Source organism: Trachypithecus francoisi, unplaced genomic scaffold (genome assembly GCF_009764315.1).
Source record: "Trachypithecus francoisi isolate TF-2019V2 unplaced genomic scaffold, Tfra_2.0 Lachesis_group19, whole genome shotgun sequence".
Classification (NCBI taxonomy): Eukaryota; Metazoa; Chordata; class Mammalia; order Primates; family Cercopithecidae; genus Trachypithecus; species Trachypithecus francoisi.
Genome location: NW_022681464.1, coordinates 19,668,810 through 19,688,533, shown reverse-complemented (window position 1 = coordinate 19,688,533; position 19,724 = coordinate 19,668,810). Strand labels below are relative to the sequence as shown.

The 19,724-nt window shown below is 44.8% G+C and overlaps 1 protein-coding gene across 8 annotated transcripts in view; it reads left to right on the top strand.

Annotated features, from left to right (window-relative positions):
* The first annotated feature begins 8,694 nt into the window (after positions 1–8,694).
* FHOD3 (formin homology 2 domain containing 3) overlaps positions 8,695–19,724 on the top strand; it is a 492,791-nt gene continuing 481,761 nt past the window's right edge. For all 8 annotated transcript variants that reach the window (XM_033177891.1, XM_033177890.1, XM_033177884.1 and 5 more), the window contains exon 1: positions 8,695–8,994. In XM_033177891.1, the coding sequence (XP_033033782.1) occupies positions 8,830–8,994 (165 nt within the window). In that variant the 5' untranslated portion in view covers positions 8,695–8,829. The remainder of the gene's footprint in view (positions 8,995–19,724) is intronic.

Below are 19,724 nucleotides of genomic sequence, written 5' to 3'. Positions count from 1 at the left end.
CCAAAGGGAGAGGAAAAAAAGGTTACCTTTACAATGTAGAGTTACCTATACAGTTGCCCCTTGATATTCATGGTTGTTTGGTTCCAGGACCTCCCTTGGATACCAAAATCCATGGGTGCTCAAGTCCTTCACATAAAATGGTGTAGGTGTCGTATTTGATATAACCTATGCACATCCTCCTGCATACTTTAAACCATCTGTAGATTACTTATAATATCTAATACCATGTAAATACTATGTAAATAGCTGTTGTGTTGTTTAGGAAAGAATGACAAGGGAAAAAAAAGTCTGTACATATTTAGTACAGATGCGAGCATCTGTTCTGTTTTTGAATATTTCCAATCTGCATTGGTTGAATCCATGGATGCAGAGCCTACAGATACAGAGGGCCAGCTATAACACAGCACAAATAGTCTCAATAGCAACAAGAAAAATTAGAAGACAATGAAGTAATGCCTCAAAATTCTGAGTAAAAATCATTCTAACCTAGAATTATAGAGCATGTGTTATATTGTTGCAGAGATGACTACAACATTTCTTCATATCTGGGTACTTGTACCTCTTTGCAATGTGATTTCACTTCTTCCATCAGGGAGTGAAATCTATTTCCTCACTTCTTGAATCTAAGCTGGCTTTGACTTACTTCAACCAAAAAAAGTAGTAAAGTTGATACAGCATAATTTCTAAGCCCAGGGTTCAAGAGATCTTGCAGCTTCCACTCTTGATCTCTTAGAAGGCTATCCTAAGTTTACCAGTGTGAAGAAGCCAGATCTAACCTATTAGATGAGAAACTCAAGGAGGAGAGATGAACCATTCTAACTGAAACCCCCACCTAGACCAACCAGCTGATAGCCAGCATACATTACCAGGCATGGAAGGAGGCTATTTTAGTTCCATCTGCCCCAGTCAAGTTTCTGGATGACTGCAACTACATGGGTGATCCCAGCTAAGACCAGCTCAAATTGCTGACCTACAGAATCAACAGAAAATAAAACGGTTGTTATTTTAAGCTACTACATTTTGGGGCGGTTTCTTATACAAAAAAGACTAAATAAAACAGAAATTGGTGCCTAGAAGTAGAGTGCTACCATAACAAACCCCTAAACTGTATGACATTGGTTTTAGAACTGGGCAAGGGGCAGAGGCTGGGAAAGTGGTGAGGAAACCATTATTTGAATCTGCATGCAGATGAGGACTTTATCCTCAGATATAACTGCTCTGATGCAGAGACCTGTTACCTAAAAAGACAAAGTGTATGGCCCTTTCACACTCAATATACAATGGTGAAATTGGGACAGAATAACTTCAAGAGGCACTGGGGTCAGGTGTGGTGGCTTACGTATGTAACTATAGCACTTTGGGAGGCTGAGGTGGGTGGATTGTTTGAGCCCAGGAGTTCGAGACCAGCCTGGCCAACACAGTGAAATCCTGTCTCTACTAAAAATACAAAATTTAGATGGATGTAGTGGTGTGTGCCTGTAATCCCAATGACTTGGGAGACTGAGGCATGAGAATCTCCAGGAGGCGAAGGTTGCTGTGAGCCAAGATCGTGCCCCTGCACTCCAGCCTGGGTGACAGAGTGAGACCCCATCTCAATAATAACAATAATAATAATAATATAATAAAATAAATATAAAATAGATTGGAAGATACACAGCAGTCATTGATTCATAGCAATGCTGAATTCTAGCCAGACATATGTTGCCAGTTTCTCCTACTCCAGGAGACTACGGCCCAGTTCTGCTTATTGGGATGGTTTCCAAGTTTTTGGTTCTCCATGATCCTTAGTTCCCATGCTCTGATAGAACCTTCCTTTTCCAAAAGAAATGGCTGCGTGGTTGCAGCTGAGAAACTTTCTTACCTTAGCTTTTTTTAAAAAAATTAATTTTAGTTTTATTTCATTATTAATTCAGTTACAGTTTTGTTATGTGGGTATATTGCGTAATGCTGGGGTTTGGGATTCTAGTGAAACCATCATCCAAATAGTGAATACAGTATTGAGACGGTATTCAGCAAACATAATAGGTAGTTTTTCAACCTTGCTTCCTTCCTCTTCCACTTTTAGAGTCCCCAGTACCTATTATTTCCATCTTTATATCCATGAATGCCCATTATTTAGCTCTCATTTGTAAGTGAGAATATGTGGTATTTGATTTTCTTTTTCTGGGTTATTTCACTTAGGATAATGGCCTCCAGCTCAATCTAAGTTGCTGCAAAGGACATGTTTTCATTCTTCTTTATGTTTGTCTGCTTCTTATCCATTTCAGGTTGGAGTTCCAGAAGTTTCTTTTTATTTTGAACAATCTCAGTCCCTTTTAGCCTAAGCCGACAGTGCTTTCGTAAATACAACTATCTGGAAAATGTTGTGGATTTTCTATGAATCTTATTAGGGTTTACTCCACATGCCAAACACTATACCCGTAATTCTTCCTCCTCTGGGCCTGTCATGCTGTTATGGAACACCACCCTTAAGATTCTTAGAAGCCCTTTTGTATAAATGAGAAGATCTGCTAGGTACTACCTTAAATCTCTCTGAGACTGTAACAAAGTGTCTTACAACTGAATTGTAACTTTTTTTTGTTTTCCATAGCTATCTGGTCTTGCTCTGTCTCCCAGGCTGGAGTGCAGTGGTATGATCGTAGCCCACTATAATCTTGAACTGCTGGGCTCAAGCAATCCTCCTGCCTCAAAAATATGGTTGAATTCCCCACACTGGGAATTCCCCACACTGGGAATTACAGGTGTGAGCCACTGCATCCAGCCTACAACCACATTTTTAAACTGATCTTTACCAAGGTTATTTCTTACTTTGAAGGTCTTTTTCTAACTGGACAAACTGGGGATGAGAAATTGTTTATTTTATAACCCAGTAAATTTTAACTACTCACTCTGCTTGCAAACAGAATTCATTATAATATGCAGCTACAAGTACCCAACACATACTTCCAACATACTGTCTAAAGATCTCCTGAGTCAAGTTTATAAGCTCATTAGATACATTTTCTATCTTCCAAATTACTCTAGGCAATTGTCTTGTTAATTGTTTAATTGCTGCATAACTCAGGTAACCATTTTTTCCAGTCTTCAGTAGCAATTTCTTTACCAGGTTTTCTAGGCCAGACCTGGCCTCTTCACATGGTAGTCTCAGGCCAGCATTCCAAGAAGGTGAAAGGAGATGCTGTATTGTCTCTTGAGGCCTAGTTTCAGAAGTCACACAATGTCACTTCCACCATATTCTATTGGTCAAAGCAAGTCACAAAGCCTCCCCAACTCAAGGAGTGGAGAGATAGACTTCACTTTGTGACAGGAGAAGTGGCAAAGTCATATTGGAAAATGGTGGGAATACAAGGGATGGGAGGAATTATTGTAGCCCTCTTTGTCAGCCAAACTGCCACACCAAGGCAAGTGCTAGGACAATGAATTAAGATTGTTTGAGACATAAAATTTTTCAAAACTTTATTCATTCTCAGAAAGTTACTGGAGTATGTACTTACAAAAAATGGGAGTGTAAACTAAGAAAGAATAAGATAAGTGAGCTGGGAACCAGGGGCACCTGCACAAGAGAAAAGTCAAGAAAATATCCAGAAGGATAGGGCTGAGGGAGCCACATTTCAAACTGGAGTAGGAGGATGGAATAGAACTGAAAGCTTGTTTGACAATATTGAGAGAGGCATGTGTAGGACGGTTGCAGGATATGAGATGATTTAGCCAGCTGTTCAAGAAAAAAATCAAATGAAAAAAATTGAGGCAGACCTTAACTTGAGGAAAAATAAAAAGTTGTACAAGAAAGGGCATGTAATCATGTACACGACTTGGCACAGATATGAACAATATTAACATTGTAAATTTTAAAATCACTGAATAAGAATTTGACTAAAATTGTGACAAATCAATATTGGAAAAGGAAATGGACTATAAAAGAAGCTGAAATCCTCAGGTAGTGTGATAGAAGATCAGTGTATTATCTAAAATTGATAGGTCAAAGTATAGCAGTGTACTCATATTATTTAGAAACAAGTGGCTCTGGAAAGTGTGTACGTTAATGGGGGGTGTCGTAAACTGGGATCAGATGTCTGTTTCTGATATCTTGTTATAACTTTTTATTACTCTTAGCCTTTTAAATTAAGATAAATCATTACATTACTAAAAAGAAATAATTTAAAAAGCAGTCTGAGAAAAAAATTGGCTGTTAGAGGAAAAAATTATTAGTAATTAGTAAATTTTTGCCAAGGCAAAAATCCTTAAAAAATTAAGGATAGCCTATATAATTGAAAAGTCATTTTAGGTGCCAATCCCTGAAGTTTTCAGATTAAAATTCAGTAAGGCAAATTCCAATCCTGAAAGTCTTATAGTTAGTGGAGTAGGCATATACAAGCATAAGTTTACAATGTAACATGAAAAGTGCTACAGTAAGGGCATATATAATTTAAGACCACAGAAGAAAGACAGACAATCCTTGTTTGGGGTAGAGTTGGAGATGGCTCTCCGGAAGAGCTGACATTAGAAATGAGATTTGAAAGATTAGTGGGTTCAGCTGACTAGATAGGAAAGCACATTCTAGGTTGAGATGCTCACCATGAAAAAGCTCAGCATGTCTGGGAAAGAGTAATAAGTTTGGCATGGCTTGAAAGCAGGCCGTGAAGCTGGGAATGACCAACTGTATGCCTGGAGTGGTAGACTGAGGTAGGTCTTAGAGGGCTTTGGGAGTTGTGCTAAAGGGTTTGGAATGTAAGGATTTTACCCTGTGGTGTGACATGTCAAACACACATCGTAGAATGATCACTAGCTCTGGGGAAGCCAGTGGAAGACCAAATGCAGGATGCAAGTCTGGGGAAGTCATCAGAAGACTAGCATAGAAAGTGAGGGCTAGAAGCTGGCAGTGAGCCGAGACCGCGCCGCTGCACTCCAGCCTGGGTGACAGAGCGAGACTCCCTCTCATAAAAAAAAAAAAAAAAAAGGCCGGGCGCGGTGGCTCAAGCCTGTAATCCCAGCACTTTGGGAGGCTGAGATAGGCGGATTACGAGGTCAGGAGATCGAGACCATCCTGGCTAACACGGTGAAACCCTGTCTTTACTAAAAAATACAAAAAACTAGCCGGGTGAGGTGGCAGGCACTTGTAGTCCCAGCTACTCAGGAGGCTGAGGCAGGAGAATGGCGTAAACCCGGGAGGTGGAGCTTGCAGTGAGCTGAGATCCGGCTGCTGCATTCCAGCCTGGGTCACACAGCGAGACTCTGCCTAAAAAAAAAAAAAAAAAAAAGAGAAAGAAAGTGAGGGCTAGAGAGAAGGGAAGAATTGAGAAATATTTTAGAGGCTGATTCAGTAACAAGTCATAGTTACCAATTGCAAGATGCAGGAGTCAAAAATGAAAATGACTTTGATGTTCACACATTCATTAGACATTTATTGTGTGTCTTCTCTGTGGTAGGCATAGAGCTGAATATGGCATGGTTGCTGTCCCAGAGGAGCTTTTTATTTAGTGACAACACAGAATAAATTAACAATAACCATAGCTGTGGTGTTCTATGCTCCAAGGGCTTGGAGAGCATTGGAATCAGCAGACAGGCAGTTGTAAAGCAGTCTGGCAGATGACAACCTTGCAGAAGAGGTTCTGGATGGGCAACCAGGTTGGGGTGTTGGGTTGAATGTGTAATTGAGTATGATGTGGTAACTAGGATAGGATGTTGAGTTGCCCAGCGAAAATCAGAGCCTAGAAGTGAGGAGAGGGACTCCTCTGTGAGTATAGAGTTGGATGCCATATGCATGCAGGTTGAGGAGGGTTGAAGCCAGGAAAATCTAGAGGAAATGTGAACAGGACCAAGAGGAGGATGAAGCCCAGAAAGACTTGAGAAGAAGCTGTCAAATGAGGAGGAGAACCTACAGTGGGTAGAGCTATTGAGCTGAGGGGATAAGAGTCTGAGAAAAGAATCATCCATGGTGCCATGGTGACAGATGCTGCCAAGAAAGTGGGTAGCAGGGCTAAGGTGTCCTCCAGGTAAGAAAATTAAGCTGGCATTGATGATCTTAGAATGGCAGGAAGGGGTTGCCCTCCAGATGTCACCGGGGATGGAGAAAAGGTGATGAGGATGCTGAGAAATGAATATGCTCTCTCTCAGAAATTGGTGAGGAAGTGATGATGAGATAAGCCAGGGAGCTAGAGTGAGAAGTGGGCTTCATAAAGATACAGCTTTTAAGATGGAAAACACTTGAGTATTTATTCTCATTAGGATTGAGTACATAACTTATGGGGCCCAGTGCACAACAAAAATGCCGGGACTCCTTAAAAAGTATTTAAAAAATTCAAGACAACAACAGCTAAACGTTAAACCAATTTGGGACCCTTTAAAGTGTAGGGCCCTGTGTGGCCTCATGAGTCGCACATCAGGAAGCAGGCCCTGCTTCTCAGGGTAAGGAGCCAGGGGAGGAAGGTGGAAGTGGGTGGATCACTGATAGAGCCCCAGGCAAGAGCAAGTGGGATGAGAGGGACCTGGGGTCCAGGTGGGGGCAGAGCCTTGAATGGGAGGAAAAGTAGGACTTTGGTCACCTTCTGCGAAGTGGGAGATGGAAGATGGAAAGGAGATGGAAAATAAGATGAAAGATGAAGAGGAGACGGTGCTGGAAGTCATTCTGGAGAAATTGTTTTCCTTATTGACTAATTTCTGGGTGGAGGAAAGTGGCAGAAGCTTGCAGCAGCATCAGTGGAGTAAGAGGTTGAGAGGCTTTGGGGAGGAAGTGGGGCACTGAGTGGTCCCACTAGCAGCAGGCACTTGGTAGATGGGGCAGGAGCAAGCCAGGTACCCAAAGGACAGGTGGGACTGAAAGAGGGGTGTGGAGAGGAGGCCCCTGAGAGGATGGATTGGGATTCGGGTTGGGAAAGTGATAAGAAATGGGGTGGTCAGGACCGGAGGGCTCTTTCAGTGAGGAGGGAGGTGGACATGAAGATGGAAGTGCAGGAGGCCCATCTCGGAGGGGAAGAATTTGTGCGTTTAGTATTCTGGCCGTGAGATGCGGAAGTTGGTGTAGGTCCAGTCTAGAGCAGGGGTCCCTAACCCCGCGGCCGCAGACCGGTACTGGTCCGTGGCCTGTTGGAGCCGGGCCACACAGCAGGAGGTGAGCGGCGGGTGAGCAAGCATTACCGCTGAGCTCCGCCTCCTGTCAGATCAGCGGAGGCATTAGATTCTCATGGGAGCGACAAGCCTTACTGTGAACTGCGCATGCGAGGGATCTAGGTAGCGCGCATGTATGAGAATCTAATTCTTGATGATCTGAGGTGGAACAGTTTCATTCTGAAACCATCTGCCCTCCCTCCCCCCAACGCTCCCCACCTCCCCCCCGCCACTGTCCGTGGAAAAATCGTCTTTCACAAAACTGGTCCCCGGTGCTAAAAAGATTGGGGACGGCTAGTCTAGAGGATTCATTCAAAGAGTTAAATAACAAAGCAAGTAGAACTAGAAGTTCGTCTGGAAGGAGCAGAAGTGTCGTGGAATTATTATTTTAAGACCAGGCATAAGTGTGTATGTGTGGCAGGGAAAGAGATCATGGAGACGGACAGGTTAAAGATGTGGGTGAGGCTGCTAAGTAGGGATAAGAGTTTCTTTTCCCTTGAAACCAGAGGAAAGGGAGAGAGACGTGTTATAGAGTCGCCTTGAAAAGACTCGGATGTTAAGATAGACTCAGTGTTATGAGGGCGATCTATATGAGTGGGGAGGAACCAAGAACTTGGCCTTGATCTAGGAATGGGGAGAATCGTGAATTTTTCTTGGAAACGAAGGGGGTCGCCCGTGAGCGGCGAGGAGAGCGGTGGGAGGCAATGTGGAGTCTCGCCGCTCCCGCCTGGCAGGGGCGGGCAGGATGCAAACCTTCCCTCCCAGTCCCTCGGTTACCAGGGGATCCCCGGCTCTCCGCAATTCGGGGACCTTGCCAGAAGGGCTCCCACCTCCCCAAGCCCCCGCGGCCCCACAAGGTCCAGTTAGGGCTTTTGAAGGCCTAACTGGGGAGAGGCCGTGGTGATGCAGAGGTTTAACCAGCACCCGCCGGGCGCCCCGGGGGCCAGGCCTGGCGCTGGAGTACCGCAGCGAAACCTCGCAGCCCCCACGCCTCTAGTCTTTAGGCTTGTGCCTAAGAGCGGCCTGGGTTCCCTGGCGCACCCTCCTCTTTCTTAGCTTCTTTCTTTTCCTAAGGGAAACCTCCCCGTACCCTTAGGTGGGGCTCCTGGTTGCTGCCACCAACCCCCTTGCTGCCGGAGCCGGCTCCCTGTCCTCCTGGTGCCCTGCCGGGATATTCCAAATCTGGGCAGCAGGAGCCGGCCACCGCCGCCTTCATCTGGAAAGGCTTAAGCCCTCTCCCGGTGGGGAAGAAGTCAGAAGGCCGCCTGTCTCCCCGTCCCCCAACCCCCCCACCTCGGTCCTCCAGGCTCCGAGGGGTGCCGCTCGGCCCGGGGCCGCGCAGCGCACGTGCAGTCGAGTCCGGCCGCCGGGCCTCCCCGCCCCGCCGCCGCCGCCGGCCTTTGGCGCAGGGCTGCGGATGCCGCGCGAGCCGTCTCCCTTGCACTTTCCCGGCGGCGGTCCCGTCGGTCGGGGCAGACAGGCCGGGGTTAGAGGACCGGGAGGAAGGGAGGAGCCGGAGGAAGAGGAGAAGGAGGGGGCCCGTCGGCCCCGCCCCCGCCCCGCCCCCAGCGGCCGGAGCCCGGGCTGCAGCCGGGCGCGCCGGAGCCTGAGAGCCCGCGAGCCAGCGAGCGGCGGCTGCGGCCTCCCCTGCGCGCAGCTACCCGAGCGTCCCGGCCCGCGGCCCCGCTAACCCCGGGGCCCGCGCCCCCGCGGCAGGGATGCATCATGGCCACGCTGGCTTGCCGGGTGCAGTTCTTGGACGACACGGACCCTTTCAACAGCACCAACTTCCCCGAGCCCAGCCGGCCGCCGCTGTTCACGTTCCGCGAGGACCTCGCGCTCGGCACCCAGCTGGCGGGGGTCCATCGACTGCTGCGGGCGCCGCACAAGGTACTGCCGGGCGGGGTGGGTTGGGCCTCCTGGACGCAGCCCGGTGCTGCGGTGCGCGCCGCGGTGGGGGCGCCGAGGCCCGGGGCTTCGCGGGCCCCCTGGGCTGGGCTGGGCGCGGCCCCAGGGGACCATCGTTCCAGGGCAAATCCCCCTCCCCGTTGGACAGAGGGGCTCGGGGCACCCGCCGGTTGGCGCAGGACCCTCCGGGGCGGGCGGGAAGGAACGGCCAGAGCCGGGGGCGGGCGTGGCAGAGCAGGTGCGGTGCCGGCCCGAGGCGGGATGGAGAAGGCTTCCCGGAGCCGCGCCGTTAGCTCCGCCGGGTGGGCGGGGTGGGGCTAGAACGCGGGCTGTCGGCCTCGGCACTCGGGCAGGCACCAAGCGGGACGCGGGAAGAGGCGGGGTGCCGCGAGACTCAGGTCCCTTGGAGGAGAGCTCTGAGCGACGGCCGGGACAAAACCTCTCTCAGGCCTCTGGGGTCGCTGCGGGCGGCCACGCGACCCTCGCGACAAAGCACGCTTCCCGGAGACACCGCCTCCTCCTTCCCCCTGAGACGCCGCCGAGGACGCCGGCGGCGCACGGCGATAGCGCTTAGGGTATCCCCCTTTTCTTCTGAGAAGCAGGTGGCCTTGGGAACCTTGGAGCAGTCGCTGTGGGAGGAGGGGCGGGGGCGCGGAGGGGCGGCGCGCTCACAAAGCCTCAGCCTGGCAGCCCGAAATGAGTGTCCCTTGGGAAGAATGGCTTCTCAGTCTACCCGTTAGAGAGGCTGTTTTTTTTTTTTTTTTGGTAACCTTTTGCAGGAGGATGGGCCTCTTGCAAAGTATTTGTTGCAAAGAGCTGGGTATTGAAAGCTAATCATTTTGTTACCCAGGAAAACCCTTCCTCTCACTTAAACAGATTGAATGCAGCTTGCAGAATTACCTTCCCAGTATGTTTTCTGCCTAGGATTCATATCAAAGCTTGGAGATGATTTATTTCTTGAGGGTCGACACTGACACGTATTTGGAAGAGATAAGGGTTGATACCCCAAATAACAAAATTGATTTAAAAAAGAAATCTTCGGATTTCTGTATGATGTTGAACTGCTTTGCAAGTAGAGGAGGGGGTTGGTTGTGTGAGGAAACTGGTGGACTTTGGCAGTGGTAGTTTCCTCTCTATTAGTGTATCAGTGCTTTCCTCCTCTACTTAATTAGTAACATTTTCAGGAATAAGAAATGGGGCATTTCCATCTCATTCTCTCCTGGTTGGTTCAGGACAGATACAGTCGTGGAAACCTCTCTGGCCACAAGAGCACATTTGATTGGGAGACAGAGGGTCATCATCATCCAGACTGATGTATTCTGGATTCAGCTGATCAGAATCATTTTTGTAAATTATTTGGTTCTTCTCAATTAGTTGATTCAGTGAAAAGTTTTGGAAGAGCTTCTTCTACATCATGATTATTCGAGCCACTACGGTCTCTGATTACAGTGATCTTTTGTTGAAACCACCAAAGGCTCATAATTGTGACCCTGTGACCTTGAAGTGGTTTCCTTGGATTTCAAACCCTATATACATGGGTTAACCTTTCAAGCTGGGAGCTGTAGTATGTTTTCATGTTTCCGTGGAACAGTCCCACAGTCTTGATCCTGGTCTGGTAGAAGAAAATCCTGATGCTCCTCCACTGCCCCCCTCCTCCTCACCCCCAGCTAGAAGCCCCAGAAGAGCAGTTACACTGGCTTGCAGAACTTTCTAAGGTGTTGCTTGTGGAATGAACAGAACCAGAAGAAGTTCTACAGAGACCCTTGACTTTTGTTTTGGGGGCCAGCCAGCCTCAGTCTCAGAATCTTTTGCCCCAAGACCCCTGCAGTATATTTAGATGTCTGGCATTGTTTTTCCCATCTACAGCAAAGTGAGTAACTGACTTTATTGATGAGGGTTCTGTAAAGCAGAAGCCAGGGCATTTATGTGCCTAGGTATACATTCATATTGTTAAGATGATATTAGCTTCCATCAGAGAATCTTAACATTGGATGATCCACCTGTGATAGAAACAGCTGGAGTTTCAAGCACTTGACATGTAGTGTATGCCCCACCCAGGCTCTCAGTGCATGGTTTCCTTTCACACTACACAGCTCCATAAAGTAGGGACTTGGATTGTCCCTATTTTAGAGACGAGGAAAGTGAGGCAGAGTGGCTAACCCACTTTTTGTGCTAGAAGTGGGGAACTGAGATTCAAACCAGCCTTGTGTGACTCAGGGCATCGGTGTGGTTCTGTTCTGGGAACCAGGTATATGGCTGTGGACAGAAGCCATGCCTCCTGTGCGTCTTCCATTCACTGGAGGGGTTCACCCTGACACCTTCGAGGGCCAAGCACTTTTAGGCCTGGGGACAGGTGAATGTTGTAAGTGACTGAAAGCCTTGAGGCAGAATTCCTGGCCTGACACAGAGTGCATAGTCAGAAGTGGGAACATGTAGTTATCAACTCTGCTGTGAATTAGCTATTGGGGGTGTATTGACCTGGGTGAGCTATCATCCCAGGACCCAGCCACCAGTGAGGCTTTTTGGGCCACAGGGTGTGCTTCTTCCAGGTCCCACAGAGCCTGGGATAGCCCAGAAGTGCAGTTCTGTGCAGAGAGTGCATTTTCAGTGGGACAAAGAGGGGAGAAGTGTGAGCGTGGGACAGGCAGACACTCAGAGTGCTCTCAGCTTGCCTGCACCTTCAAGTCCCTGAGGGACTCATTTTTTTTTTTTTGTGATGGGGTCTCACTCTTGTCACCCAGGCTGGAGTGCAGTGGTGTGATCACGGCTCACTGCAACCTTGACTTCCCTGGGCTCAGGTGATCCCTCCCGCCTCCCGGGTTGCTGGGACTATAGGCATGCACCACCACACCTTGCTAGTTTTTGTTTTTTTTTAATAGACATGGGATTTCACCATGTTACCCAGGCTGGTCTTAAACTCCTGAGCTCAAAGTGATCTGCCCACCTTGGCCTCCCAAAGTTCTGGGATTATAGGTGTGAGCCACCATGACCGGCTGGGAGTAAACTTTTGGCTGAAGTAGGTCACATATACAAAAAAGTGTACAGGGTGTAAGTGTACAGTTGGGTAAATCTTCTTAAAGTAAATGTACCTGTGTAGGCAGTGCTGAGAAGGCCCCCTCAGAGGGTCCTAATTTTTGAAGTTCTCCTAGGGATTCTCCTGTGCTGGCAACCTTTGAACTGGACAACCTGTCAGGCCTTTCCTGGCTGAAACTTGAGTGTGGACATCTTTTCTTAACCTAATGATGTATTAATTTAGTTCATGTCTGCTGACTCCATTAGAAGTTGAAGTTGTTCATTTAACAAAATTGTCATCTCATGCGAAAATAAGAGATTGTGATTATTATACTGTATCATTTTTTATTTCTTAAACTGATACATTATTTTAAAAAACCTTCATCTGCTTATAGTAGTTCTAGGGAATATGATTAAATAAATGTTAGTTTTCTAACAAAAAGTTCAAATCAGGTGCCATATTCTCATTGGGGAGATGTTCATTTTGGTGGTTATATGTTTTAGGTTGGGCTAAGCAAGACATTTAGGTTTTGTTTTCAAATGCTGCAAGAGTAGATGTTTATTTCTGGCTTAATATTTTAAAAGAAAAATGGTAATTATAGGAGTTCTAATTTAGAAAAACCTCTGCAGTAGCATTCATAGAATCTTAGACCTTTTAAAGCTTAAAATGTGTTTGGATTGATTTATGCTACTGGCCTTTAATGATCTAAAGATTCTTTTTTCACTTTGATAGACCACACTGGAACTGTAGAATATTTTTACAAAAAAGTGATGACTTTTTTAGTGTACATGTTAAAATGACAATTATTACTTCATGATTTAATTCAGGAAATGTTTTGTTGCCCAGAGTGAGCTGGACAGAGTGGAGTTATAATAGCTGTCATGTCCTAGGCATTTGCCTGAGCTGAGAACTATCCTAGAGGGACATCAGCTCACCAAGCCCATGGCCATTCCAGGGCCAAGTACTGATACTATTGCAACTCATAGAAGGAGAGACCAAGATTGGAAGGAAATCACCTGGTCACACAAGTGAGAAGTTCCGAGTTGGCATGTGACAGCAGGTCTAGGCTCTTAAGGACTCCACTTTTGTGTCCTGAATGTTCTCCTTCCAGGTAGCCTGTTCACATTTCAGCGTGCATCCTCTTATTGGATTAGCCTTGAGTGTACTGTGTTCATTCCTTTTTCACTACCTTTGTCTTTGTGGTTGCCTTGCTGCCTCAGCTATCCCATCTGTAAACAGCTGATTACAGTGAGGATTAGAATCTAGCTACTCCAAGTGTGAGCTGTGTATCACCTGGGCTGTATTAGGAATGCACACTCTTAGGCCTCCCCCAACCTGCTGAATCAGGACATGCATTTCACCAAGATGCCCTGGTGATTTTTGTGCACACTACAGTCTGGACAACGTGGATTACAGGTGATTTAGGTCAGGCTCTCAGTACATGGGGGTTCTCACTGTCTCCCCTGTTCTCTGATAACTTCCCTGAGGGAGAAGATCTGGCTGTTCAGTCCTCTGGTGTTTCCCTCAAAGGCTGAGTAGTGCTAAGATAGAATGTGCACTAAGTTGATTGATTGATGTTAGTTTTAGAACACAAATCCACTGGTATTATTGCACTAATGAATTTCCACCTTAATCCTCTTAAGGGACACATCTGTTTGCTACATTACATTAAGATTTTAAAAAGATGAGATCATTAGTAAACTTGGCAAATGTGTTGTGTCATAGTATCTTAGGACAACACTGTTTAAGAATGTTGTATGAACAGCTAAGAGTGTCTCCGTGTAAGCAGAGTCGAATCTGACTCCACTGTAATTAGCTCAGTTGGTTGGAGCCTCGCTATTGAGATCAGGATCATGGGATTGAACCCTTCATGGGTCAGTTGGCTTTGTTTCATGCATGGCCACAGACCATATTGGTAACCTAGCCAGACATCCAGCAGGTGCTGTCATGGCCCCTTGCAAGGATCTGGGTTGGAATAGACTGGCATCAATCTTTGGGAAGGAAGGGGCTATTATGTCATGAACTTACGCTGCAGGCTGCACTGTAGGCCTCCATGTATAGCTTTATTTATCCTCACAACAACTAGCAGGCAGGCAGATGAGGAATCCTCATTTAACAGATGGGGAAACTGAGGCACAGGAGGTTAAGCAGGTTGCCTAAGGCTATACTGTGTTTAAGTGAAGGAGCTGAGATTTAAGGTCTTTTTTTTTTCTTTCTCCAAATCCTGTTGTTAACTGTGTCCCATTATTAGAAAACCAGCATAGCCCATGCTCTCTGTGCAGGTGGGGGTGGGGTAGGGTTGACTGCATTGCCCTTGCACGCGGCTGCCTGTCACAGTGCTGTGATTTAAGTGGTTGTGCTCTGGCAAGCCCTCCCAGGGTTGATGCTCTGTGTCCATGCCTTTTGTCCTCGGAGTCCAACCTGAATCCCTCTGGAAAACAACAGGACTGCCATTGCCCTCCCGCTCTGGACTCTGAAATGTTAGTTCTTAATAGTGTCGACTTTAAAACTGATTAACATGCTGAGGCCAACTCAGGAACAGCCCTCCCCCACCCTCCTTTTCTCTCTATAGTTTATCTCTCTCTGAAGATGATACTTTTGAACACTTGGGAACTTTTCTGTCTTCAGAAGACAGCAATCACCTGCTCCAGGCAACCCCCGCACCTCATCTCTCAATGACACTGCTGTTGCCTGTGGCTGGCTTAGAGGCATAGCTGGATCTTCCTCTGGTGGCCATTTTCAGAGTCTTGGGTTTGTCAGCATCTGCTCCATTAGAGAGACAATCGGAAGTTTTTTGGGGTGGAGGGGGAGCTGGGGGACTGTTTCTGAGCTTTGTTCTGAACTAAGTTAGAAAGAATGGGGAACATTAAATTACAGTGAATGTTAAGCTTTGACACAGGGATGCAATCAGCAAAATCCAGATTGTGAAAAATTACAGTTTCTCCAACAGATAAATTGCAAAAGAAAGAAAAAGATGGAAGGAAACCTTAGATGAAAAGAGACTGAAGAGATACATCAACCAAAGGCAATATGTGGCTGTGATTGAATGCTGATTCAAATACGTTGTAAATAAATATTTCAGATCACTTGAACATTTGAGCAGTGATATTTAATATTAAAATTATTAATTTTAAAGTGTGATAATAGTATTGTGGTTAGGTTTAAATAACAGTTTATGGCTTTCAGAGATACATACTGACATTATATGATGTCTAGAATTTGCTTCAGAATAATTCCAGATAAGAGACAAGTAGGTGAGTCAGTATATAGGTGGAACAGGGTAGACTGTGAGTTAAAGTTGCATTATAGATATGTGGGGAGGGGTCATGATACTACTTTCTATACTTGTGCATATACTGAAATATTTTTATAAAAGAGCTAAAAAAATTAGGTTACAATTCCAATAGTCCCCTTGGGATCAGAGCTCTTTCAATAAGTGTTACTGTATGATCTGAGTGTGTTTTCTATGGCTGAGATGGCTAACCATCAGTGGATATTTTTTTCATACCTCCATTGATGCTTTGCTTCCCCCGCTGATTGTTGTATTCTCCTTAGAATCTTAGAAAAACAAGTGTAGAGCATCTGTCTTTTTATGTTCAGAGTGTCTTTCTAGGCTCAATCAATTCCCATGATGAAGTAAACAATTGTCAGTTACATGAACTATTAGCTTAGCAAGCGAAATGCTAAGGTACAGATATTATACCTGTGGTTTCAGTATATGCTCCTCAGTTTTTATCACTAAGCTGTGAAGTTGTTAAGGCCATAATAAATGATACCAATATATAAAGTCACTCAGTTTCCCAAGGCTGTTGATGCCCATGACATGCCTGCGTAGCCACACTGGAGTGTTGCCCAGTTCCCAATGAGCCAGCTCTACCTCCACCTGCAGTATGCCTCAGAAGAGGATCTCAGTTTACAGTGAATGGCAGTGATGCTGTAATGTACATGAAAATGTAAGTTGATTGTATACCTTGGCACCCTTATAATTATAGTCAACATTGATTTTCTATGGGCAGATAAACTTATTTATGAATTAACTATTAAGGAGGGAGGAAGAACAATTATTTTTTGAAAAAAAAAAATCACCAATCGGCAAAAAATATATATATCCAGAAGTTTCTCTGTCTTTAGAGACACATAGTAACAAATGGAATCTACATCGTATCTGTTTACAAACTGGAAACATCCAACTCCTCTTCACCAGTTAGTTTTGTAATCTAGAAATTAAAATGTTAGACTCCAAGGAAAAATGTTTAGGATTTAATGTTAGAAAAGAAAATCTTAAAATTTTTGATCAACTTGAAAAAAGGGAAAATGTTAAACAACTTGCAGTTCAATATAGAACGGTATTCCTAGCCTTGGCAAAAATGAAACAAATTAGTTTCTCATTGAATATCTTTAACATTCTTGAAAAAGAGAAAACCAAGAAGGAAACTCCTTTGGTGCTGAGATGCCTCATCATGCACTAGTTTTTATAGCAGAGAATGAAATGCCAGAGCTGTAACCAGAGTGTGTGGGACAAGCCCAAGATTTTTTTTAAGTTCTCGGAATAGAAGATAACCAAGGCATCTTCTGACTGCTTGATCAGAGCAACACTCACTGTGCAGCAATATTCTATCTTCTGCAGCCTCCGCTGCTGATACCCAGGCAAACAGGGTCTGGAGTGGACCTCAAGCAAACTCCAACAGACCTACAGCTGAGGGTCCTGACTGTTAGAAGGAAAACTAACAAACAGAAAGGACACCCACACCAAAACCCCATAAGTACGTCACCATCATCAAAGACCAAAGGCAGATAAAACCACAAAGATGGGGAAAAAGCAGTGCAGAAAAGCTGGAAATTCAAAAAATCAGTGTGCATCGCTCCCTCCAAAGGAACGCAGCTCATCACCAGCAACAGAACAAAGCTGGATGGAGAACGACTTTGACGAGTTGAGAGAAAAAGGCTTCAGTCGATCAAACTTCTCAGAGCTAAAGGAGGAACTATGTAACCAGCGCAAAGAAACTAAAAACCTTGAAAAAAGAATGGATGAATGAATAACTAGAATAATCATTGCAGAGAAGACCTTAAAAGAACTGATAGAGATGCAAATCATTACATGAGAACTAGGTGACAAATGCACAAGCTTCAGTAACCGACTCAATCAACTGGAAGAAAGAGTATCAGCGATTGAAGATCAAATGAAAAATGAAGCAAGAAGTGTAGAGAAAAAAGAGTAAAAAGAAATGAACAAAGCCTCCAAGAAATATGGGATTATGTGAAAAGACCAAATCTACGTCTGATTGGTGTCCCTGAAAGTGACGGGGAAAATGGAACCAAGTTGGAAAACACTCTGCAGGATATCACCCAGGAGAACTTCCCCAACCTAGTAAGGCAGGTCAACATTCAAATTCAGGAAATACAGAGAACACCACAAAGATACTCCTCCAGAAGAGGAACTCCAAGACACATAATTGTCAGATTCACCAAAGTTGAAATGAAGGAAAAAATGTTAAGGGCAGCCAGAGAGAAAGGTCGGGTTACACACAGAGGGAAGCCCATCAGACTAACAGCAGATCTCTCGGCAGAAACTCTCCAAGTCAGAAGAGAGTGGGGGCCAATATTCAACATTCTTAAAGAAAAGAATTTTAAACCCAGAATTTCATATCCAGCCAAACTGTTTCATAAGTGAAGGAGAAATAAAATCCTTTACAGAAAAGCAAATGCTTAGAGATTTTGTCACCACCAGGCCTGCCTTACGAGAGATCCTGAAGGAAGAACTAAACATGGAAAGGAACAACAGGTACCAGCCATTGCAAAAACGTGTCAAAATATAAAGTCCATCGATGCTAGGAAGAAACTGCATCAACTAGCGAGCAAAATAACCAGCTAATATCATAATAACAGGATCAAGTTCACACATAACAATATTAACCTTAAATGTAAATGGACTAAATGGTCCAATTAAAAGACACAGACTGTCAAATTGGATAAAGAGTCAAGACCCATCAGTTTGCTGTGTTCAGGAGACCCATCTCACATGCAGAGACACACATAGGCTCAAAATAAAGAGATGGAGGAAGATCTACCAAGCAAATGGAAAACAAAAAAAAAAAAGCAGGGGTTGCAATTCTAGTCTCTGATAAAACAGACTTTAAACCATCAAAGATCAAAAGAGACAAAGAAGGCTATTACATAATGGTAAAGGGATCAATTCATCAGGAAGAGCTAACTCTCCTAAATATATATGCACCCAATACAGGAGCACTCAGATTCGTAAAGCAAGTCCTTAGACTTACAAAGAGACTTAGACTCCCATACAATAATAATGGGAGACTTTAACACCCCACTGTCAACATTAGACAGATCAATGAAACAGAAAGTTAACAAGGATATCCAGGAATTGAACTCAACTCTGCACCAAGCAGACCTAATAGACCTCTATAGAACTCTCCACCCCAAATCAACAGAATATACATTCTTCTCAGCACCACATCACACTTATTCCAAAATTGACCACATAGTTGGAAGTAAAGGACTCCTCAGCAAATGTAAAAGAACAGAAATTATAACAAACTGTCTCTCAGACCACAGTGCAATCAAACTAGAACTCAGGACTAAGAAACTCGGTCAAAACCACTCAACTACATGGAAACTGAATAACCTGCTCCTGAATGACTACTGGGTACATAACAAAATGAAAGCAGAAATAAAGATGTTCTTTGAAACTAATGAGAACAAAGATATAACATACCAGAATCTCTGGGACACGTTTAAAGCAGTGTGTAGAGGGAAATTTATAGCACTAAATGCCCACAAGAGAAAGCAGGAACGATCTAAAATTGACATCCTAACATCACAATTAAAAGAACTAGCGAAGCAAGAGCAAACACATTCAAAAGCTAGCAGAGGGCAAGAAATAACTAAGATCAGAGCAGAACTGAAGGAGGTAGAGACACAAAAAACCCTCCAAAAAAATCAATGAATTCAGGAGCTGGTTTTTTGAAAAGATCAACAAAATTGATAGACCGCTAGCAAGACTAATAAAGAAGAAAAGAGAGAAGAATCAAATAGAAGCAATGAAAAATGATAAAGGGGATATCACCGCCGACCCCACAGAAATACAGACGACCATCAGAGAATACTATAAACACCTCTATGCAAATAAACTAGAAAACCTAGAAGAAATGGATAATTTCCTGGACACTTACACTCTCGGAAGACTAAACCGGGAAGAAGCTGAATCCCTGAATAGACCAATAGCAGGCTCTGAAATTGAGGCAATAATTAATAGCCTACCCACCAAAAAAAGTCCAGGACCAGATGGATTCACAGCCGAATTCTACCAGAGTTACAAGGAGGAGTTGGTACCATTCCTTCTGAAACTATTCCAATCAATAGAAAAAGAGGGAATCCTCCCTAACTCATTTTATGAGGCCAACATCATCCTGATACCAAAGCCTGACAGAGATACAATAGAAAAAGAGAATTTTAGACCAAAAATCACAAGCATTCTTATACACTAGTAACAGACAGACAGAGAGCCCAATCAAGAATGTACTCCCATTCACTGTAGCTTTAAAGAGAATAAAATACCTAGGAATCCAACTTACAAGGGATGTAAAGGACCTCTTCAAGGAGAACTACAAACCACTGCTCAGTGAAATAAAAGAGAACACAAACAAATGGAAGAACATTCCATGCTCATGGATAGGAAGAA